The 25,083-nt window shown below is 40.7% G+C and overlaps 1 protein-coding gene across 1 annotated transcript in view; it reads left to right on the top strand.

Moving 5' to 3' along the window:
- USP12 (ubiquitin specific peptidase 12) overlaps positions 1–25,083 on the top strand; it is a 125,423-nt gene that overhangs the window by 72,477 nt on the left and 27,863 nt on the right. Inside the window, exons 5-7 of the mRNA XM_030202397.1 lie at positions 11,346–11,559; positions 18,301–18,530; positions 20,997–21,073. Coding sequence (XP_030058257.1) covers positions 11,346–11,559; positions 18,301–18,530; positions 20,997–21,073 — 521 coding nt within the window. The remainder of the gene's footprint in view (positions 1–11,345; positions 11,560–18,300; positions 18,531–20,996; positions 21,074–25,083) is intronic.

Here is a 25,083-nt window from a genome sequence, read left to right as displayed (position 1 = left end):
TCAGAAAATAAATGGACTAGCTTAAAGTTACATATGAAGTCAGAAAGGTGCATGACTATAATCTCAGCTAGTGTAGAAGTATATAAGGAAGTCTTGCGACAGTTTGTGCAGACCACTGTTAGTCCTTGTATGTGACTAGCAAAATTAGTTGCTTCTTCCATGAAAGACTTGGGAGAAGAGTCAAGCTGTCACCTGTTGCCCGAAGTAGAGATAGTCGAGGGAAGCCTTTCAGAAAGTGCATTTCAAAGTGTGGGGGCTACTCCAAAGAAGGCTCTCGCTGGTGGGTGTCACAGCATGTGATACCATTTGGAAAGGGTATGGTTAGGTATATTCTTTGGGAGAACCTTAGCAACCTTGAAGGTGTATGTAGAGGGTGATCCTGTTCTTCAAGTACTCTGGCCCATTTCCTTTAAGGGCATGAAGACTGATCATAGAGTTTTAAATATAGCCCTGTATTGCATTGGTAAACAGTGAAGTTTTTACAGAAATGATGTGTTGTGGTCATATCATTTCAACCTATCAGTTGGAGCTGGTGCAAACCCTTTATAGTCAGACCAGTGTAGGAGTGCATTACAGTAATCCAGGCTAGATTTTATCATAACAAGAACCACAGTGACAAAAACTTGCCTTCTCAATGCATGGACAGAAGCAGCACAAGTTTTGCAAATATAGCAGCTCTTGCAGTTTGCTTAGATTTGAGGAATCAGTATTTGAGTCTAGCTGTAACCAAGGTTCCTGACTTGTGATTTCAGGGGGTGGGGGGTGGGTTGTATCGCCCAAAAGAGATTTTGATGTCTGGTATGTGCCCCTTGTGTTAGGGACCCACAAGAGCTCAGTTTTGTCTGGGTTCGGGCAGAGTTGTTTGTTTTAGCTCATTCTTATTGCTGTTAAACAGGTATTCAGTTTATTCAAGACTGAAGGTAAGTCTGGCTTATTGGGTATGAGTAGCTGTATGTCATACAAGTAGATGTCGAACTGACTGTCCATTGACCGAATCAGCTCGAGGTAGATATTGAACAGAATAGGCGATAGTACCCCAGAGTTTGGCACCCTTAATGGGCGATGAGGTACTACCGAACAGTATGGACAGTTACCTACCTGATAGGATCTGAACCAAACAAGTACTGTGTCACTGATGTCTGTTTCTGCCAGACATGCTGGCATGATACTGTGTCCGCAGTAGAGCTGTACCAAATAGCATATTTTACTATTCGATCAAATACGAATAATGAAAAATATTATTCAGCTGAATATAAAAAATGGGCATTGAGCTTTAGCAAAACAAATAATAAAAGAAGAAATGTGAAATCAGAGATCAAGTGTTTATTTCAGTAGGATTTAGCAGGGTAGAGCCCCGGATTATTTGTATTCAAATTTAAATCACTATTCAGCCAAATACAAATAATGTATTTGGTGCCAAATCGAATATGAATATTTGATACAGCCCTAATCCACAGTGTCAAAAGCTGTAGAGAAATCCAGCAATACTAACACCGAGGCAAATCTTCAGTATAAGTTTCTGAGAAGATCTAGTTGAGATATGAGGGCTGTTTCCATTCCATAACCAGGTCTAAATTCGGCTTGACATAGGTCTAGCCAGTTTGTTTTCTAGCCAGTTCTTGAGTTGATCACAGATTGTTTGTTCTATAAGTTTTTTTTTCTTAGAAATGGGACTTAGATACTGGCTAGTAACTTTCAAATTTGTCCTGGTCAAGGTTGTTTTTCTGTATCAAAGGACACAATACTGACCTTTTTTAATGCTATTGCTGGTTGCCCATTAGAAAGAGAGGAGTTCACAACTTTTATGGCCCTCTTCTATGAGGCCTTTGCTTGCTTGCGTGTTTGCCTGCTACACTATCTTTGATGGGCAGGACTTGAGGGAAACAGGTAGTTGGTCGAAAGCCTCTTAGGATTTTGTTGAGGCTCTCTTCTGTTATTGGGTTAGGAATCCCATATGTCTGTGTAAATAGTGGGCACCCTTGTGCGCTCCTGGTTAACTGACATGAGAAAGTTACAGTAGAAAGACATAGATTGAAAATGTCACATATGGGAGAATGACAGCAGGGAAAATACACCTGAGGAGTTGGGTGCTGTTCACCACAGGTGTCTTGATTTTCTTTGAGTTCAAGCTATTCATGATCCACTACAATCTGGTTTTCATCCTCTGCCTTCCACAGAAACAGCCCTTGCCAAAGTTTCCAGTGACCTATTCCTGGCCAGCTCCAGGGCCTCTGTGGCAAGTGATTTCTCAGCTTGAAGTAGTTTTGTTTGGCAAGTGTAAGAGAAAATTGGAAAGAGGTCGGCATAAATATGAAATATAAAAAGAAAACCAAGAGAGTATGTTGGGATGACAGATGTTTTAATATGAAAGTGTTTGTTTGTTTGTTTTTTAGGAGCTACTAAAGTCCCTTCATTGTCTGAAAATGGTCAAATGGTCTTTAGTCAGCCCTGTTGCTAAGCAATACCCCAGGCCATTCTGGGGGTTGTGGTGGGTGGAGGAAAGGAGGGGGTGGTAACCTCTCTTACAATGTTTCTAGCCTGCATGGAGCCCTTGTGCTTTACTCTTTGATAAGGAAGAAAAATCTACCTAGGTGGATGGACAACGAAGTCACACGGAATCCAACAAGGTGCAGAGAGAAGTGGGAAGTGGACCAAGAACTTCAGAGACCGAGACAGTTGAATCAAGAACAGATCATTTTTATTAATGACTCGACACAGATACTCTTTGATAAAGCACGTTTGTGCTGCCTGGCCCGATATCTCATGTGATTGTCCACTCTTTTTGATGTCATGTCCCTCTCTATTCTTGAAAGCTTGTTAATTTATTATCCTAATAAAGGGATCCATCTGTACTATTTCAGTTTTCATTTAATGTATCCATTTTTATCACTTTTCAAATAAGGTTGAGTACCAGATCATGACATACAACATCCATCTGCCTGGAGTAATTTCCATACAAGATAACTGATCAGGTTGAAAATTGGGAGGGGTGAAAATGAAGCATGCTCCTAGCATTTACCCTATTGGAACCAACCTTGATCTGATAAGGGGGATGTAATTTTTAATAGAATCAAAGATGAAGAGTACTAAAAAAAAATTCCTACATGAGTATGATTTTTGCTTCCTTCTTCTAAGGTAGAAATGCACATTACGCTAGGAGGTACAAAAGAATATAAGGAAAATTATGCCGAGTCAAACCAAGGTTTATTAAGCCCAGGATAAGCGAGGGCTTTTTCTAGCTTACCTAGTTAATAACTTCTTATGGGCTCTTCTCCATGAACTTGTCCAGTATGTTCTATCTAGAGAAAGTAAAACAGTAAATGACATATCCCCCTCCTCATCACATTAGGAGGCTTTTCCTGAACCTCTCAGGAATTGATTTAGCAGTGCGTAGCCTGTGACTAACACAGTAAGGGAGCTGTGTGCTGCCTGGAAGTTGACTTCATCTTGCCCTGCACATTAACCTCGCATGCAGACAGCTCATTACTGAATCATTTACATCACTAAGAATTAAAACAATACTAATTGCCCGCAGTAGAGCATTTAGCATTCTGAGGGAGATGATAATATCAAAATAAGTTAATGCCATCTTAAACATAAATAGCATGCAGCTTGTCAGGGAGATGTCAGAAGAGATTTTAAAGAAATGATGCATGAGTAGAATAAAACATGCATAAGTTTTGAATTAACCAAAAATGAAATAATGTGATGCTATTTTAGTCCTCGTGGCTATAATGAAGCAAAGGTAAACCTTCAAATTTCAAAAGAGACCTTTTATTGGACAGACTTGACTTAAATATTTTATGTTGCCCTAATAATGAAAGGGAGTATAGTGCTGAAAAGCTAGTCACAAATGTATTAAAATCATCCAATTAAAAATGTATTGCCTACAAATATTTGACATATATATATATGTAGGAAAAAGAGAATTCCTCTTTTAGAGGTAGGAAGAAAGTTAATTTTGTTGGAGAAAGTAAAGAGAACAGTAATCCAGAAAAATATTCTTTCATTAAAGAAAAATTTACTAAACTGAAGAAACAACTTTAGGTGACAAATGTTCAAGTAAAAGCCTTATGTGAACTGGAAAAAAAGAAACTATCAACACTAAAGCAAATAGATTCTAGGAATACATTAGTATAGTTGTATATTTTACCTGCTTGACTTCACAATGTTTTTTGACATTTGAGTTTTTGATTTGTGACTTGTTAGGGGTTTGCATATTTCTGATTTTCTACGTTATTATATGTTGTAATCTTAAGTTGTTTTTTTATGATATTCTATGTTTGTATCCAATTTCTTGGTTTTTCATTTTGAACATTTTTTAAAATCAGAATAGTGTATAGCAATTGTATTGCACTATCTGCTTTTTCAGACACAAGTTTCTACTTTACTTTTACAAAACCGTATATTTCAGACCAGAAAACTAACAGTGATAGTCAATTTCTGTGCATAGACTGCTTTCAGGGGGTGCCTGTAAATAGGGCCCTACTTAATTCATGCTCCATGTTTGGAAATTTGATGGTCACCATTTAATTAAAGAGCATGTTTTAAGGAGAGAGAGTAATATGTAATAGCCAAATTCAAGACTTCTGTTTGCTAGGTCCCAGAAAGAGCTTCTGTCGAGCCTTCAATTCAGCCACTAGGAGCCACCTTTAGTCATAAGGGGAGAATTCGGTAATGGTCGTCCAAAATTAAGTGCCGGGATGATGCACACTAAGTGTGATTTCTATAAAGGCTTTGTAGACTACTAGCTTAAGTCCACATTCTTGCGCCTAACTTTAAGCGTAGGCATGGTAATGATAGTATTCTATAACAACGTGCCTAATTTCCTGGCACACCTCTGATCTACTTATGCCCCTTCCATGTACACGCCTACTTTGGAGTTGGAAATTTAGGCTTGGGGTTATAGAATAGGGTATAAGGCATTTCTGCACATAACTACTAATTGGCTCCAAGTAATGCTTGTAAAGGTCAATTGACTGACCTTTAGCATCAATTAAGAGCCAATTAACCTATTAAGTTATATGCAGAAATGGAAACTGCATATGGAATTCTGCGCCTGTAGGCGCCATATATAGAATCTTGGGGTAACCTACTCCCTCCCTTCTGAGAGTTGCAACTGTTGCCTGTACAACATCTCCAGCCTCAGCTGACCTGGGGAACAGAAAAGACCCAATGAGGATTGAACTGGATAGACTCTCTGCATAGCAAGGAACAGTGTACTGCCTCTGAGCACCAGCCAGCTGTAAAAAATAGTTCTAATTACTATACTGAGCTAAGTAAATGCAATCAGAAATTCACTAAGCTGAGAAACAGGCAGCTATACGCCTCGTTGTGCAGAACATAAGAGTGTTCGAGATCGATGGATTTGTGTGAATGGGTTTATCATTCACGTATGACTGTTGTAAGGTCTCAGATGTTTTGAAAGTTAGTGAAGACAGTTCTGTAGTTCTTTTTGATACGTCTATTTTATTAGCAATACAAAGTACAACAAATACTAGGGAACACTACTGGTAACACGGTTAGCAGAGTGAACCAGTAGCACTTTGGTTAACAAGATTCTCTCCAGTACTTGCCCTCTGTCCCACGATCCGAGGTTTCTTGATAAAAATGTTAGATTCCTTTAAATACTTAGGTATTACTGTCCTGCTTCAATCATTGCACTCCTTTGTTGAAATCTTTGCACTGGCTTCCTATTAAGAACCATTGTGTGGCATATAAAACCTTTTAAGCTGTTTTGTAAATGTGATTACATCAGTTAGCATGTGCAGTTACGTAGGCAAAACATTCCACATTATTGGAGCAGCAACAGAAAACACACCTTCTCTAGTTTTACTTAGATGGACCTGCCAGTAAGATGGAACATCTAATAAACCTGAACCTAGACCTTAAAACCCATGATGGTTGGTAGTTTTAAAAAGGTCATACAGGGTTAGACTGAATAACATGTTCTCTGACTCCTGGAAGATGGAGTGTGGCGTGCCTTGGGGTTCACCGCTCACTCTTCTCTTTAATCTATTAATGTCAACTTTGGAAAAGTATCTGCTTTCCCTGGACATAAGTCTTTACACCTATGCAGATGATATTACCTTGTTGATGCATTTTTGTTCGTCTCTTCATGAGGCCAAGACTCAACTTGACGTTTGCTTTGAGAGGGTTGAGCAGTGGTCTTGTTACTATCGGTTAAGGTTGGATGCAGATAAAACTAAGATATTCTGCACGAAAGCCCCTTCTTTAGAAGCTGACTGTAACATGCTTATGTTTCAAAATAAGAAGTTTCCTCTTGAATCTTCACTAAGGGCCCTGGGAATGGTTCTAGAATCTTATCTGTCCATGAATGTGGTTCGAAAAGTTTAAGCATCGACAATTACGTTGTGTTAAAAAATTTCCTTTTTGACCATTTAAAAACTGTCACTCAAGTACTCATATTGCCACAATTGGATTACCGTAATTTACTTAACTGAAACACTTGCAGATTTTGCAAAATACAACAGCAAGGTTACTGTGAAATGCAGGTCAGTATGACGGAGTGATCCCCTTACTGATAAGATTGCACTAGCTCCCTGTAACAGCACGTTGTTGGTTTAAAATATGTACTATGATATTTAAGATCAACTTTGGTTTAGCCCCCGGATACTTGACTCGTTTTGTAATATTGCCCTCTATAGATCAAAACGTAGCACATTTTTTGCTATTACATTTTCCATCTACAAAGTCTTTGAGAGTTAAGAGAGACTGTACACTTCTACATTTCTCTATCAAGCAGCTACATGTTGGATACTCTTCCTTTTGCCATTAGATCAGAAACCTGTTATGTGAGTTTTTGAAAACATTCCTGGCTTTAAGAAGATTCTTCATTGAGAGGCAATGTGATCTTATTAATTGTTACTGTAGTTTGATTGTAAGATCTTGTATGCTTCCTAGTCTTCTTTTGTTGTAATACTCACAGAACTGTTCCTCTTGTAGTGGAATTTGAGATTTTGATATTGCATTGGGTTGTCTATGATAATGTGAGCTTCATTCCACTTTGTGTACTAGTGGCAAGGTTTAATTTGATTTTCCATGTTATGGGAAGCCAATGCAGTGAATATAAAAAGGGGTGTTGTGAACGCAAAGCAATTAGCCCCAAGTAAAACTCTCGCAACTGCATTTTGTGCTACCTATAAAGGCCATAGCACATCTCGGGGAGACAGAACAGCAGACCACAACAGTGGTGAGAAAGGATTAAGGATTGAAAGACGGGAAATGCTGTGGAAAAGAAGGAAGGGGGAGAAATTCATCTTAGGAGCTATCAAAAACAAATAGAATTAAACAATTTGTGAAATCTCTCCTTTACCAAAAAGAAGTCTGTCTGTCTATCTATCTATTGATCGATATGCATACATACATAAAAAAACATAAAGTAACAAAATTTACCGCTTGTGTTTGAAAAGAACTGCTTGTCTTTTAAAAAATCGGGTTCCTGCTGTCAGTAAATTGGAGACAGTTAAATGCCTCACATTCAACTGTGACAATTCTTTTTTTTTTTTATGGTGGATTTAGATTATCTTAAAAATGCTAGCAAATCAAGCTCTTTGACATAAGAGAAGAGGATGACTCATATCAATAGATGTTTCTTATCTGCAGTAATCATAAAATAGTGAAATCTGTGAGTTTGGAGTGACCTTTTGAAATCTAAAAGTGCTAAAGATCCACAGTGGAGTACATCAAATATTTGGTTGCTAAGCTGCATTATGCTTTAAAAAAAAATCACAGGACATATATATGATGGAAAATCTACTGCAATTCTTTTTCAAAATTGGTGTGGTAGCATGGTATTCCTTGACTAAGAGAAAACTAATAAAGCATTTGGGCAGAGCCCAGTGTGCCTTCAACAAGTGGTCCTGCTATTTAAGCAAGCACAGCCGGTGGAGGCTGACTCCATCCACAAGGGGGGGCTCTCCAGGGGCCAAATGATGCAGAGGGGACTGCGTCTTAGGAGTTCCCCAATCCACTGAGACTGATGGGGGGGGGGGGGGCTCATGGACCCCCATGCTTCCCTGACTTTGGTTCAGAAGCAGAACCACACATTCTTCCCTGACTTGGGTTCGGAAGCAGAGCCACCCTCAGGAGTAGGAGGAGCAAGAGAAGCACTCCCCTCTTATCTAGCTTTCTCAGCAGGACTACCTTTCCCGCCTTATTGATTTGGTTTTGGATGCCCTCAGCCTCTTTGGCTGAGCCTTTAAATGGGGGCATGGCCTATTGAGAACTTTTCAAGAACCTCCATGCTCTGTCCCCTTTATAGCGCTCTCCTGCATTATGCTGGCAGAGTGGGAGGCCCTGGATAGAGTCCTTCCAGGGTCCAAACTGTTGAACAGACTGTATCCTTTTGTTTCCTTTCTGAAAGAGGTGGAAAAGTATTGGAAGTACTCAGCAGTTCTCAGCTTCACTCTTAAGTCTCTGCAGCCAAATAGGTCCACATTTTCATGCCTCCATTTGAAATTCAGTTGCAAGAATCGTCTTCCAAATGGAGCAAATAATTTGTTTTACAAACCTTGGATATTTTTTTACAAAATTTGTTAGTAAATGCAGAGTAGTCTGAAGGACTAAAATGGTGTACTGGGGGGAAAGGCACAGACTTGAAAGAAAGGAGATTGGCAGAAGAGAAAGTTGTGCAGAGCCAAAAAGCAACTTGAAACGTCCTCTGAAGATGGATCCACAGTTTGTGGGCATTTTTTTAGTAAAGAGCTTCTTGGTGAGAGCTGCTGATAGGTTTGATTTTCAAGACACCCCAAATTAATAATCACTGATATATTTGCCTGTGCATAATTGAAGAATAAGGCCTTGAAGAACCAGAGCTAAGAACCCGTGTTTAAGGGTTCCTTTTACTAAGGGACACTGAAAAATGGCTTGTGGTAGTGTAGGCGCGGATTTTGGGCGTGCACCAATCCATTTTTTAGCGCACCTATAAAAAAAGGCCCTTTTTTTTTCTTTTTGACAAAAATGGACGTGCGGCAAAATCAAAATTGCCGCGTGTCCATTTTGGGTCTGAGACCTTACCACCATCTATTGACCTAGCAGTAAAGACTCGCACGGTAACAAGGCAGACCTACGTGCACCAAATGCCACTTGGCGTGTGTCTGTTACATGCGCCCGAAAATAAAAAATATTTTTCAGACGCTTATATCAAGATGCGCACAAAAATGAAATTACCACAAGAGCCACGCAGTAGTCGGGCAGTAACTCCATTGGGCGCGCATAGACGCTTACGCGGCTTAGTAAAAGGGCCCCTAAATAAAGTTGAATTGCAGCTCCTGCCATCTGAATGCATTGTTACAATTCAATATTTATGCCACTGGGTGGGTGAATCATGCAAGAAGAAAAGACTGAGAGTATATCTTCCGTTTTCATGTTGTGAGCGGTAGATTTCACCTTTTTGGTTATTGTTTTAGTAGTCATCAAATTACATGGTTGGAAGTGCAAAGAGATGTTTTAGATCAGTCATGGCTTACCTAATGTAGCAGAAAAATAGAAATTCCTGAGTCAGTACTTAAACTGAAATGTAATGCAGCTGTGCATCACTGGATGAAAACTTGAACAGGAGGCAGAGTTGTGTGACCACAAGCAAAAGTGTAAAACAAAGCTGTATGACCGACATAGGAAGGGAAGGGTGCCATGTATGCTGCAAGGTGGAGTACAAGATGGTGGATTACAAGACGAAAAACTCTCCTAGCTAAGGAGTACTGACTGCAGTACATAATTCATATGGTTGGGAGACAGCAGTTTGTGAGAGAAAACCAGTTCACAAGTTCCCAGATTATAATCATAACTCCTAAAAATCATAAAAAAATATGTGTGCTACACCAGACTTGGTGGTATTTGGTGTGGATCATTACATGTTGGAGTTTTATAGACCTGTGTATTTTTAAGAAGTTAATAAATATTTATTCTTACTGTACACTGCCTTGAGTGAATTCCTTCAAAAAGGCGATAAATGAATCCAAATAAATAAATAACAACAACAAAAAAAAGGAAAAGAAGTTGATACCTGTTTAAATGTACTAACTTAATACATTTTTCACAAGCTTTCAGAGGTATTTTACTTACACCAATAAAAAGCTGTTGCATTGTGCTCCTTTTATTAACCTTTAAAGTGGACTAACTTAAAGTCCCATCCCAAAGAGTGAGATTCTCCACCTCAGTGAGTGAATGAAGGCTAATGCCAATTGAATAACCTTCTGAGTGGTTTACAATAAATAAAAGTAAGAGAGCGAAGAGAAATATAAAAAGGAAGCAGAAAATTTGCATTGTTAGTGAGGCAGCAAAGAGAAAAAGCATTGGCATGCTTCTAAGAGCCCAGACAGTCCATGTACCCCTCAGGTACCCACAGCAGCCAGCGATGGCACCACCAAGCACATTGTGAAATAGTTCAAAACCTGAAAAAAAAATCCTAATTGAACATACATGTCATACAACAGTATCACTAATTCTGTTATTTAAACAGCAAGAATCCTACCTGTCTATAGGCAACACTACAAATATTACACTGGGCCCTAAGGGCTCCTTTTACTAAGCAGCGGTAAGCCCAACACGGGCTTACCGCTTGCTATACAGGAAGTACCACCGGGCTACCACAGCAGCCTGGCGGTACTTCCCACCCCTAGCATGCCGTCATTTCTGCCGCTACGAAACATTATTTATTTCTGTAGTGCAGGAGTGTACCCGGCAGTAATCGGGCAGTGCCGCCATTTCCTGTAGAAAAGCAAGACTTCCCTTTTACCAGCTGCAGTAAAAGGGGGCCTCAGTGCGCGTGGAAAACATGCACCGACGCCAGCACTAGCTCCCTTTTGCCGCAGCTTGGTAAAGGGGGGCCCCAAGACGCCATTGCATCTACTACATATAAAACAGCAAGTATGATTGCTGTAGTTATCTACAGAGAAATTACATGCAAACAACATACCACACTTCGGTCACAAGCAAAACACAGATGGACCCTCACCAAATACAGAATAAGGGATCACAAATTTGATATAGAAATATAAAGAAAAATATTGAAATATGATGTCAAACTTAACTGCAACACTGGAGAAATAAAAACAGAAATGTGTTTCCTTTTGTACTGAACTCAATACAAAGACATCCGTGATTCATGTTTCCCAAAGCTAACGTATTCCAATTAATAAATTTAAAACAAAACACTTTTTTTTCTCTTTGTTGTCTAGGTATTTTATTTTTCCATCATGTCCCAATTTCTCTATTTTCTGGTTTCCTGTCCATCTTCTGCTAATTCTATTTTCGGTGATATAAAAAATGCAGTAAAATTTATATTTGTATTTTTGTTTCCTTTTTCCTGTTCTGCTTTCCAGTTTGGGAACACCTGCTATTGCAACTCTGTTCTTCAAGCACTTTATTTTTGCCGACCATTTCGGGAAAAAGTTCTAGCATACAAGAGCCAGCCTAGAAAGAAGGAAAATCTACTCACTTGCCTAGCAGATCTCTTCCACAGCATAGCCACCCAGAAGAAAAAGGTTGGCGTGATACCCCCAAAGAAGTTTATAACACGGTTGCGGAAAGAAAATGGTAAGTTATTTATTTTCTGTGCTATTACCAATGCTGTACATTAGTGATATCAATTTGTTGGGAAAAGTTGAGAATGTATCTGATGCTTGGAAATGAGTACTGGATATCTTTCTCCTCTAGGTTTGTGCTTATATAGCAATTAATGAATGAATTCATTACCTTTTAATTGACATAGTATTGTCTCATTTTTTTCAATTTTGTAAATATTTGAAAGCATATCTTTTTACTTAGGCTTTTGCTGCTGTTTAGCGATATGTTTGATGAGATGCTGATGTGAGCTGTTTTATCACTGCATTGTTTTTTATGTTTTGATTATGTATATGATGTGATCTGCCTAAAGTTGGAGGATAGTGTAGAATGTAATTTTTTTAAAATAAATAAATACTTTAAACAACAAAATAATAATAATGCAAAATCTTGCTTTTGGAGTATAGAGATTGGATTTATATACCACCTTATTATACCTTAGTGCCAAAGCAGTTTACAAATACAATCACATAAAATAAAATAACAATTACAGTACAAAATTTAAAAATGAACAATACCAGGCAAACAGTATCTTCAGTAAATCAGACATATTATTGATGAAACATCCAAACCTAGGTCTAGATCAAAATGTCCAACTTATAGCCCTGGATGTTTTTGTTTTGTTCCATTATGGCAGGAAAAACATCCAAGTGTTAGGAATGCCCAGATCCCGACCTTAACGCCCCCTTGTGATTTGAACGCACTTCTGACAGACTTCATAGAAAAACGTCTAAAAATTGGTTTAGAAAATACCAATTTGGACGTTTTTGAGAGAAAAACATCCAAATCCAGATTTATGCCACTTTTAGGACGTTTTTCTCTTTTGAAAATGAGCCCCTTTTAATCATTCTCATCGTTTGTCATTTTCTCTTTTGAAAATGAGCCCCTTAGTCATCATTATGGATTCTTTTATTTTTTATATGATTTTAAATTAGTTTGTATGCATATTTTTTTTAGTTATAGACCCCTGTTACAACACAGCTCAGGTCGAATCTCTAATAAAGTCTTTCCGACATCCCTTTCTTGTGGGGTCTTGTGCTTCTTTTTATTTACATTTACATTCTGATCTGAAGAAGAAGGTATTGCATTCAAAAGCTAATCAAATACTTTATTGTTAGTTCAATAAAAAGGGTATTTTATTTTCTTTGTATTTATTACATTTACAATAGAAATTAATAGTAGCATAATGGTTATTTTCTATCCAAATACTTCTTGAATAACCACTAATGTACAAAACTTCATGTAGTGTTGTTCTTGTCTGATTTGTAATGGCAAGGTATTCCAAAGAATGGGAATATTATATATATATATTATATTTATTGCATTTGTATCCCACATTTTCCTACCTATTTGCAGGCTCAATGTGGCTTACATAGTTTTGTTAAATTACATAGTGGCTTACATAGTTTTAATAGCATTGTTATTTCAGTTTGTCGAGTACAGTTAGTGATGTGTGGCGATTAAGTAAAGAAGTAGAAAGGAAAGAAGGGAGTGATTAGGATAGTTATGTAAGGTGGGAGTTCATAATTGCGTGGATTGATGAGGTGGTTCGGTAAGGCTATAGGTTCTCATTGTAAGCCTTGTTGAAGAAAAATGTTTTCAAAGATTTTTGAAAGTTTTTTGTTTCATTGATTGTTTTTAAGTCTGTAGGCAATGCATTTCATAACTGCGTGCCCATGTAAGAGAAGGTGGAGGCATGCATCAGCTTGTATTTAAGTCCTTTGCAGCTGGGATAATGCAGGTTGAGAAATTTGCGGGATGATCTTGTGGCGTTTCTGAGGGGTAGGTCCACCAGGTTTAACATGTATATTGAGGCGTCTGCGTGAATGATTTTGTGAACAATCATGCATATCTTGAACGCAATGTGTTCCTTAAGTGGTAGCCAATGAAGTTTCTCTCTAGCGGCCATATTCTGGGCAGTTTGGAGTTTTTTGATTGTCTGTTCTTTGCATCCGGCGTACAGTGCATTGCAGTAATCCATGTGACTTATTACCATTGACTGTACCAGGGTACGGAAGGTGTGTCTCGGGAAGAAATGTTTTACTCTTTTGAGTTTCCGCATGGCGTGAAACATCTTTTTCGTTGTGTTTTTCACGTGGGTATCAATAGCATACTAAGGGTCATGTTTGCTAAGCCACGCTAGAGGCGTGCTAGAGTTTTTAGCATGTGCTTACCGTGTAGATGTCCATAATATTCTTTATGGGTATCTACATAGCACATGCTAATTTTTACTTTGTGCTAAAAACGGTAGCGCACCTTAATAAACAAGGCCCTAAATCAGGTATGTCAAACTCATGACAAATGTTGGGCCACTGTGGCAGCCATTCATTCGATGGACTGCACTAAAATATTCTTCCTTTCTATTTTCCTCATTACAATTACTTAGGAGCCAAATCAACATTATGTAATAAACCATATGTTAAATTTAGAATGCACAACTTCCCTCTGGGCTGCATGTTTGACGCCCCTACATTAAATAGGGTTTTTTTTTCCCGAGAAGATAATCTTGTAAAAGAGTCAGATGGAAGCTTAAGCTTATTATTTTTTATTTTTGTTACATTTGTACCCCGCACTTTTCCCACTCATGGCAGGCTCAATGCGGCAGGCAATGGAGGGTTAAGTGACTTGCCCAGAGTCACAAGGAGCTGCCTGTGCCGGGAATCGAACTCAGTTCCTCAGTTCCCCAGGACCAAAGTCCACCACCCTAACCACTAGGCCACTCCTTGTTCTTAGTTTAAAAAAAAAGCTGACATATTTGATGGGCAGTTCCCCTATTGCAGTTTAAATGCAATGCATAAAGATTTAAATTCAGTACAGACAGCTAGAGGTAGCCAATGTAAAATATACAACAAAGGAATAGCACGATCAAAAGTAGATTTAAATAGTTAATTATTTTAGCTGCTGTATTTTGCAGCAGTTGGAGTCTTCTTAATGAAGTCTGAGATTTACCAAATATACAGTGGGGGAAATAAGTATTTGATCCCTTGCTGATTTTGTAAGTTTGCCCACTGACAAAGACATGAGCAGCCCATAATTGAAGGGTAGGTTATTGGTAACAGTGAGAGATAGCACATCACAAATTAAATCCGGAAAATCACATTGTGGAAAGTATATGAATTTATTTGCATTCTGCAGAGGGAAATAAGTATTTGATCCCCCACCAACCAGTAAGAGATCTGGCCCCTACAGACCAGGTAGATGCTCCAAATCAACTCGTTACCTGCATGACAGACAGCTGTCGGCAATGGTCACCTGTATGAAAGACACCTGTCCACAGACTCAGTGAATCAGTCAGACTCTAACCTCTACAAAATGGCCAAGAGCAAGGAGCTGTCTAAGGATGTCAGGGACAAGATCATACACCTGCACAAGGCTGGAATGGGCTACAAAACCATCAGTAAGACGCTGGGCGAGAAGGAGACAACTGTTGGTGCCATAGTAAGAAAATGGAAGAAGTACAAAATGACTGTCAATCGACAAAGATCTGGGGCTCCACGCAAAATCTCACCTCGTGGGGTATCCTTGATCATGAGGAAGGTTAGAAATCAGCCTACAACTACAAGGGGGGAACTTGACAATGATCTCAAGGCAGCTGGGACCACTGTCACCACGAAAACCATTGGTAACACATTACGACATAACGGATTGCAATCCTGCAGTGCCCGCAAGGTCCCCCTGCTCCGGAAGGCACATGTGACGGCCCGTCTGAAGTTTGCCAGTGAACACCTGGATGATGCCGAGAGTGATTGGGAGAAGGTGCTGTGGTCAGATGAGACAAAAATTGAGCTCTTTGGCATGAACTCAACTCGCCGTGTTTGGAGGAAGAGAAATGCTGCCTATGACCCAAAGAACACCGTCCCCACTGTCAAGCATGGAGGCGGAAATGTTATGTTTTGGGGGTGTTTCTCTGCTAAGGGCACAGGACTACTTCACCGCATCAATGGGAGAATGGATGGGGCCATGTACCGTACAATTCTGAGTGACAACCTCCTTCCCTCCGCCAGGGCCTTAAAAATGGGTCGTGGCTGGGTCTTCCAGCATGACAATGACCCAAAACATACAGCCAAGGCAACAAAGGAGTGGCTCAGGAAGAAGCACATTAGGGTCATGGAGTGGCCTAGCCAGTCACCAGACCTTAATCCCATTGAAAACTTATGGAGGGAGCTGAAGCTGCGAGTTGCCAAGCGACAGCCCAGAACTCTTAATGATTTAGAGATGATCTGCAAAGAGGAATGGACCAAAATTCCTCCTGACATGTGTGCAAACCTCATCATCAACTACAGAAGACGTCTGACCGCTGTGCTTGCCAACAAGGGTTTTGCCACCAAGTATTAGGTCTTGTTTGCCAGAGGGATCAAATACTTATTTCCCTCTGCAGAATGCAAATAAATTCATATACTTTCCAAAATGTGATTTTCCGGATTTAATTTGTGATGTGCTATCTCTCACTGTTACCAATAACCTACCCTTCAATTATGGGCTGCTCATGTCTTTGTCAGTGGGCAAACTTACAAAATCAGCAAGGGATCAAATACTTATTTCCCCCACTGTAGGGGCCCTTTAACTAAAGGGTGGCCACGTGGCAACCCGGAACTACCACCGACCCAACACAGCCGCTGGCGGTAGTTCCGCCTTGAGCATGCGCCATTTCCGGTGCTGCGGAAAATTAATTCTGTAATTGGTAGCATGACACTAACCCCCGGTGGTAGTCATGCTGCCTGGTTACCACCGGGTTACTGTGGGAGCCCTTACAGCCACTCCAAGGGGTGGCTGTAAGTGCTCCCCCCTGCATGGCCATGCGGTAAGAATAATCTTACCGCATGGCCATTTCTTTTTTTTAGGGGCTTTTTACCTGCTGCGGTAAAAAGGGTCCTGGTGCGTGGCAAAAACTGCGCCCTGCTGCTTCCGCAAGGCCCTCTTTACTGCAGCTGGGTAAAAGGATCCCATAAAGAATCGTAACAGTCTGCCATGAAATCAAGGCATTGATTATTTGCCGCAGATCGTCAAGGGAGAAATATGATTGAATTTCATGTAAGAAAAGTAGTTTTCATGTAAATAGAAAATATTTTCTCCAGTGCATAAATATTCTGTACATTTATATGGAAGCATTATCATTATATTTCTGTCCTCAATGCAGGGCAAACAGCTTTGAAATAGCCCATTTTTGTCAGTGAAAAAAATGTTCTATCCCCAGTAATGGCTTGGAATATTGCTTTCTCTGTATAGTCCCAAATTTAATGAAATATTATCATTTGTGTCATATTAAAATAGTTTTGAAGTAAAACTCTGGATTTAGTTAGAGCAGATAAGTTTGTTAGAGTTCCATGTAAAGTTAGAAAATCCGTAGGTGTAGAATCCCATCACTTGTGTCTGCTTGATTTATATCTAGCATCCAAAGACTTTTATATATAAATTTATATTTGTGTTTATATATAAATAAAGGAAAAAATATTTTATATCTGTGGGAATGTGGACAAGGGTGTGCCCAGAGGCCTGTTAAATAGAACCACACAATAAGTTAAAGGTGAACATAAACTAATTTATTAATGTGCTGGGGGTTGGGGGGAATCCTGTTCATTTCACAGGTAGGATAAAAAACACAAACAGCCAGTTCTTAGATTAATGAAGTGTCGTCATGTGGCCTGCTTTGGCCTGGCTTTTATAAATGACGTGGCTATCTTGAGATGTGTGCACAACTAAATTGGCTAACGAGCCAATGAACACCAGTAATTGGATGCTAACAATCAATTATTAGCGTTGGCAACATTTTGGATTGGTGCGTGCATCTTGCTAAGCGCTATTCTATAAGATCTGCATGCAAATCTTATAGTATGGAATTGGAAAGGGGGTGTGGCTATGGGAGGAGCATGGACGGGTCAGTTAAAGATGTGTGTAGTATTGCTGAGCACTGGAGATCTGTACCTAACATGCGCCAGTATTTACCCCAGGTTTCAGATCGTGTAAGTCCTCGTGCCCAAAGTTTGGCGCAGAAATTGACTCTAAGCGCTATTCTATAAATGGCGTGCAACTTGGAGTGGCTCCGGGCAGATTTTTTTTTTTTTTTGACATTTTTTTTTAGTTCCATTTGCTGCATCTACATAAGTACATAGTACGTAAGTATTGCCACACTGGGACAGACCAAAGGTCCATCAAGCCCTGTATCCTGTTTCCAACCGTGGGCAATCCAGGTCACAAATACCTGGCAAGATCCATACATTTTATGATGCTTATCCCATAAATAAGCAGTGGATTTTCCCAAGTCAATTTAATAATGGTCTAGTTCTTATTGACTAGTTTTTGAAGGCTAAAATCATCCTCTTCAGGATACTGTTTTGACCTCAGTAAGGAGGTTTTGGCTTCCAAATGCTACACAAAAAAATGTATTTTTCTATTTATAAACTTTTGTAACTATTATAAAATGTTTCCCCCCTCCCTTCTTTTTTTTTTCTAACTATTATAAACTGTTTCCATTTGCTTTCATGCTTAGTGGTTGACAGCATGTAGAATTATCTTCAGACAGATCTTAATAGAGAGCTCTGTAATACATCAAGGCCTTAGTTGTGTGAATCCTGTGGATAAAAAGGTTTTCTCCGTTTTTGTGTCTTTGGAAAAAAAAAAACCTTTGATAATGGAACACAAAGAGTTTGACTTCTTTGAAGCTTCATATTCATAAATTTTAATCGGCTTGTATAATTCATTTCTTTTATGTTGTAGAGCTTTTTGACAACTACATGCAGCAAGACGCACATGAGTTTTTGAACTATCTACTAAATACTATTGCTGATATTTTGCAAGAAGAGAGAAAACAAGAGAAACAAAATGGCCGCATTCCCAATGGCAATATTGACAATGAAAACAATAACAGCACACCAGACCCTACCTGGGTACATGAAATCTTTCAGGGAACATTAACTAATGAAACCAGATGTCTTACGTGTGAGACTGTAAGTACATATCTGATGCTTTTTAAGAAAATACTCAGTTTATTAGTGTGTCTAATTTTGATATATGATCTGTTAGGATTTGTATTTTGGACTTAACCTGGCATCAGCCTGTTTGCTGACTTGACTGGAAAGGTTACTGTGCAGATACATAGATAGATGTGTATATATAATATAAATATATTTAATATTTATGCCTTTAAAAGACAGATCTGATGGTAAGGCATTGCTGAGACTCAAATTCTGAGATATTGTCCCTGAACTGGCAGAAGTACTGTGAAAATAATCATTGGTGGTTAGCATCATTTCTGATAGCTGATGGGCAGGGGGGAAAGTTAGTTCTCCTAGAAGTTGGTTATGTTTTTATTTAGGACAGGGCTGGCTTACCCATGAGTCAGTTGAATCAGGGGGCCAGTGATTAAAGGGCATCAAAATTCCCAGCCTCTGTCACTGGTTCGGCTTATCCTTTTTTAATTTTTTTTTAAATTCATCCAGTCAGACAGGCGCAGACAAGTAGAGCTGGGCCAGGCAGGACTAAGAGGCTGCTTCAAGGACTGTGCTGCATGTTCACCCCCCCCCCCAACTCTCCCACCCTGACACACTCTCAGGTAGAGCCCAGACCAGCCGCAGAGGCCACTTTGAGACCACACACTACATGTCCTGTACCTTTGCTCCCTACTTACCCACCTCCTTTCTGTCGCACACAGGGAATCTAAGGTTCCCTGGAATCCCCTCTCTGAGGGACCTCAAATCTCTGGTGGTCCAGTGGGCCCAGTGCCCAAAGCCCTTCCCCTTTCTAAAACCCACATCTTCCCCTTCTCCCCCTGCTATCATGCAGGCTTATTGCAAGGGTCCCAGGAGCAACAGGAGAAGGAGCGATCCCCACTCACTCCTGCCCCGGAAGCTGCCTTCTTCAAAATGGTGCCAATGACCCCTAGCAGTAGTCTCATGGTACTTCCAATAGGAGATAAAGCTGCCATATGCAGATACTCGGGTTTGAGATGTGCATAAACTGTCACTTTAAACATGATACAAAGCTGGGTTATGCACATCTCAAATGTGAAGTAGATGCAAATAAGGGTACATGTTTTTGGTGGGACAAAGGTATGGTAAGTTTAATAGATGTTTGTTCCTATTTCAGAAGGGGACTAAACGTCTAAGTCCTAAAAGTTTGACGTCTGGAATTACACCTTCTACCAAGCATGTTTAGGTTTTGGCAAACTACTCTTGTTGAGTAGTTTGCCACTGGAGAAGGTAGGGGATATTGCCCCCTTAATCCCCCAGGAGGTTTTGTTCCCCCCTCCCACCAAAAGCCAAACATGGAAGGGATATCGTTTTCTGTGACAATGCTGGAAAATAGATGTTTACATTTCTAAAATGGCAAAGATAGGTGTTTGTGCTAGTACATACATACATACATACATGTTTATGTGCTGGTTTTCAGCCCATGGAAATTTCCAATGTTTTTCTTTCTAAAATGGATGTTTATCCCACCCTTATTTGGCACATAAACCACCATTTCTTCTGTATTTTAGAACAGCATCTATATTGGCAGATTTTTGTTGTAAAATGCTACTGAAACTTGAGATATCCTGACTTGGACATGTCTATTCCAGCTTCTACGTCCTGTCTAAAATGGGGCTGATAATAGGGGAAATCAGGAGGGGGTTAAAACTTTTTCACATCGCTATATGATGATTTTTTGGAAAGTTATTTTGTCTTCTGACAGAGGACACAGACTTTTTCAACCCATGTTGTTTCAACTGGATGTTGCATAAAATATTGTACTTTCAGGGCAGAACAACATTTTGGTGCTCATTTCCAAAGCATATAATTTTTTTTTTTTAATTACATTTGTACCCCGCACTTTCCCACTCATGGCAGGCTCAGTGTGGCTTACACATTATATACAGGTACTTATTTGTACCTGGGGCAATGGAGGGTTAAGGGCTTGCCCAGAGTCACAAGGAGCTGCCTGTGCCTGCAGTGGGAATCGAACCTAGTTCCCCAGGACCAAAGTCCACCACTCTAACCACTAGGCCACTCCTCCACTTTCAAAATTACGTAGGTTACTTATGTAACTTTGCAAGTCTATGTGCTTTGAAAACGAGCCTCTATGTGTAACATCCCATTGAAATTAATGACATTTTAACATTCAATATTCCAATATTACCTTGGTAGCAATTAAAAAAAAAGTAGCACGTATTTACAGATGTTTCATTGGCTTTAAAGGCAAAAGAAAACCTAATCAATCTTTGCTTCACAAGTGCCTTTGATTTTGGCAACATAATCATCTCTGCTTCTGTAACTAGCAAAAAGGCCTCTTTTTCTTTATTTAAGATGTAGGGATCCTCTGCCTCTGCCGTTCCTTCTCTTTCATCCTAAAAATGCATCCTTTGTCCTGTTGGCTGCATTTGCATTTCATTTGGTTTCTTTTGATAACTGGTTGTATTTCTTATTTTCCCACAGATAAGCAGCAAAGATGAAGATTTTTTAGACCTTTCTGTTGATGTGGAACAAAATACATCAATCACTCACTGTTTAAGGTACGTGTGCATACGTTTAGAGGTGTCCATCATTTTGTGTCTATGGAAGAAGTGTTGGTTGTATGGATCCTTTGGTGGAAGTTTGATTCTCTTCCATGTTTCTCAGCTCATTTGTATTCTGGCTAAACACTAAAGGGCAGATGCACAAAAATCTCCAGAAACATCCATCTTCGTTGAGATCCTCAGTACAAGTTACCAAATTCAAAAGAGCGATCGATTCCCAATGAAAATCACATGTAAATTAGCTGCCTGCAATTACAGGTTATTTGCACGGTAGAGAAAAGGCCAGTGCATGTGTAGAACGGCCTCCCGTTAAGCAGTGCATGCGTAGGAGAGGCACAGTGTTCCACACAGCTTTCCTACATGCAGAAAAAGCATGGGCGGGGAGGAAGGGGCTCGGTGCCCCCATGGGAAGAGAAGGACAGAAAGGCTGCCCTGATCTGCCCTGCAGCACCCACCTGGTTCACATGCAGTGCTGCGGAAGTCCTTCAGCCCCCTTCCCTCTCCTTCACTTCCTCTTCCTTCTCCTGATGCTCCCTGGCATCCAGGCCAGGCGGCCCCTGGTTCTCCTGCTTCCCGGCCCGAGCTGCCTCTACAGGTGGCGGCTGCAGCAGGCAATGCCTGGGTCCAGTTCTCCCCTCCCCTGCGCTCACCAAGCACTTGGCCAGATGCCGGGTTTGAATGCTACAGATTGGGCGCGCTCCACAATCCATGGAAGGATCAGGTGCCTGGGCAGCCTCGCCTGCTGGTGTTGGTTTGAGTCTTTCCTTTCACGCAGTCCTGGAAAGCAAAATGCGGACTGGAGCCCTTGGCTCCGGAACCTCTCGCCAGCAAACTGCTGTGGGTTTCATTAAACAGTGGCACTGATTGCTGTGCCTGCCTACATGGGGCGCTTGTAAAAGATTTCTCAGGAGTCAACCTTCTGCGGGAGCATTGTTCACCACAGAGGTCACATATTTGGGGCCACCTCACACTTTTTTGTTTTTTTTAAATAAACTGTGGGTACCGTGGACATGCTCCCGAATGTGCTGCAGACTGCTTCGCTGAGAAGCTACTGCTCCAGACCTCCCCTAAAATTTCTCTCGCTGAAGGTAGGCAGGCCTTTCTGTGCATCACTCAGTAACAGATGTCCATCTCTTGGAATGCACATTTACATACTAATTAGCTCATTGTAGTATTTTAGTATACGATTCACGGCTGATACTGCGAAAGGAAAAGGGCTCGTAGAACCCCTTTGTGCATTACTCGCCGACTACTGTGCACGCTAAACCAGCTAGAACTGGTCAAAATCACATGTTGCTGCCCTGGTAAGTTTTTTTTTTTTTTTTTTTTTCTGCATCGAGGCCTAAAGCAGAAATATGTTACAAGGGTTTTCTGTTTTGTTTTATTGAAAATAGGAAAATGTGAAACAGAATAGATTGCTAGTCACAACGCAATATCATCAATGCTTTTGAGGTGTAAGTTCAAAACCAGTACTGGCTAAATAGTTATCCGCTTAGAGCGGGGTCATTTGTCAACTTTGCAATACATATGTGTGTTTCTGAGTGTGTAACAGGACCTTAGTACTCACAAACCCAGTTGTGATGTAATGTTGATGTATTTCACTGTGAACCGCTTTGGGTTGAATTTATTCAAGAGAGACAGTCTATAAATATAATAAAACCTGAGGTAACATTAATGTGTACCTACTAACCCCTCCTAAACAAGTTAGCTTTAAAGTGGTAACATGGGAGACTATCAGGCTTATTTTCGAAAGAGAAGGGCACCCATCTTTTGACACAAATCGGGAGATGGGCATCCTTCTCCCAGGGTCGCCCAAATCGGCATAATCAAAAGCCAATTTTGGGTGTCCTCAACTGCTTTCTGTCACGGGGACAACCAAAGTTCACAGGGGCGTGTCGGAAGTGTAGCGAAGACGGGACTGGGGAGTGCCTAACACATGGGCGTCCTCAACCGATAATGGGAAAAAAAAGGGTGTCCCTGACTAGCACTTGGCCGACTTTATTTGGTCCATTTTTTGTTACGCCCAAGCCTCAAAAAGGTGCCCGAACTGACCAGATGACCACCGGAGGGAATCGGGGATGACCTCCCCTTATTCCCCCTGTGGTCACCAACCCCCTCCCACCCTAAAAAAAAAAACTTTTTAAATATTTTTTGCCAGCCTCAAATGTCATACCCAGCTCCATGACAGCAGTATGCAGGTCCCTGGAGCAATTTTAGTGGGTGCAGTGCACTTCAGGCAGGCGGACCCAGGCCCGTCCCCCCTACCTGTTACACTTGTGGTGGTAAATGTGAGCCCTTCAAAACCCACCAGAAACCCACTGTACCCACATGTAGGTGTCCCCCTTCACCCCTTAGGGCTATGGTATGGTGTACAGTTATGGGTAGTGGGTTTTGGGGGGCTCAGCACACAAGGTAAGGGAGCTATGCACATGGGAGCAATTTCTGAAGTCCACTGCAGTGCCCCCTAGGGTGCCCGGTTGGTGTCCTGGCATGTCAGGGGGACCAGTCCCACCTTCTGACGTCATTTCTTCTTTCCACGAGGGCGGAACTCTGAGGGAACGAACTTGAAGGGAAGGCTAGAGACGGGCAGGGCTTTCAATGATGCGGCCGCTTCGACGGAGGTAATCAAGGGAGCGAGGAGAATCGCTGGGTGGCTGGAGAGGGGGCAGGAGAGAGAGGAGAATCGCTGGGTGGCTGGAAGGGGGCAGTGGAGAGAGGAGAATTGCAGGGTGGCTGGAGGGGGGGCAGTGGAGAGAGGAGAATTGCAGGGTGGCTGGAGGGGGGGCGGGGAGAGAGGAGAATCGCTGGGTATGGGTGGCTGGAGTGGGGGCAGGGGAGAGAAGAGAATCGCTGGGTATGGGTGGATGGAGGGGAGGGCAGGGGAGAGGAGGGTGGATGGACATGGGTAGATGGAGAAAACAATTTCCTGTGAAATTGGCTTTTGCAATGACAATAAGTCACAAGGACAAACATTTGAAAAAGTTGGTATTTTCCTACCAGAACCAGTGTTTACACATGGACAATTGTATGTTGCATTTTTGCGAGTTCGTAAGTCTTCTGATGCAATTGTTAAAGTTATAGATGGTCCTGAACAAGGAAAGCTTTTCCCTCATTGTGACAAAGTTTACACAAAAAATATTGTTTATAAAGAAATTTAAAAAATCTAAACCAGCATTATGTTTGCAATTAAAGTATTTACATTCTGCTTGCTCTCTATTTTTAAAATACTATACATACAAATTTCTAAACACAATATTACTCATTATATATCCTGATTTTTGGTAATGGTTCCCTTAACAACATAATTGCAATTAGATCATCAATTTCTTAGCGCCCGTTTCATTTCTTTCAGAAATGGGCCTTTTTTACTAGTTAAAAATAAATTTTTAAAAAACCCTAGGAAACTTAGGGTCACTTACTAAAGGACATTAAGCCCCTTAGGGCCTTTTTTTTCAAGCCACACTAGTGGTTCCCATGCGGCAATGCCGACAGAGCCCATTCAAAGTGAATACGCTTTGTCAGTGTTACTGCGCCGGGAGCCGCTAGCGCAGCTTAAAAAGAGGCCCTTAATGTGCAATAAGTGTGCAGTAACAGGCTATATTTTGCTTGTTAGCACGACCTAAACCTTTGTTACCAATTTTTTAAGAAATAATTTTGGGAGGGGGCATGGCATGGGCAAACTGTACGCCTGGAATCATTATTATCCAGATAGTGTGTGCTAACTGGACAGAGTTAACGTGGAAGCACTAAGGGGTAACTTCTATTTATATGGTGCTGGAAAAAGCACTATTCTATAAGACGCATTTAAAGTTAGGAATGTTTTATAGAATAGCGCTTATGCCCGTGAATTGCACCTAAATTTAGGTGAGGCCATTTGCACCAGCTGAAATGTGGTGCAAATGTATGCGCCTAAATTGGGTGCATATCCCTCTGTTTCTACAGCAACACACGTAAATGCTAGGAACATCCCCATTCCACCGTGCCTTGTTCTTTTTTTTTTTTTACTC

This window comes from Microcaecilia unicolor, chromosome 4 (assembly GCF_901765095.1).
Source record: "Microcaecilia unicolor chromosome 4, aMicUni1.1, whole genome shotgun sequence".
In the NCBI taxonomy this organism is placed as follows: Eukaryota; Metazoa; Chordata; class Amphibia; order Gymnophiona; family Siphonopidae; genus Microcaecilia; species Microcaecilia unicolor.
This window is presented reverse-complemented; position numbering and strand designations above follow the sequence as displayed.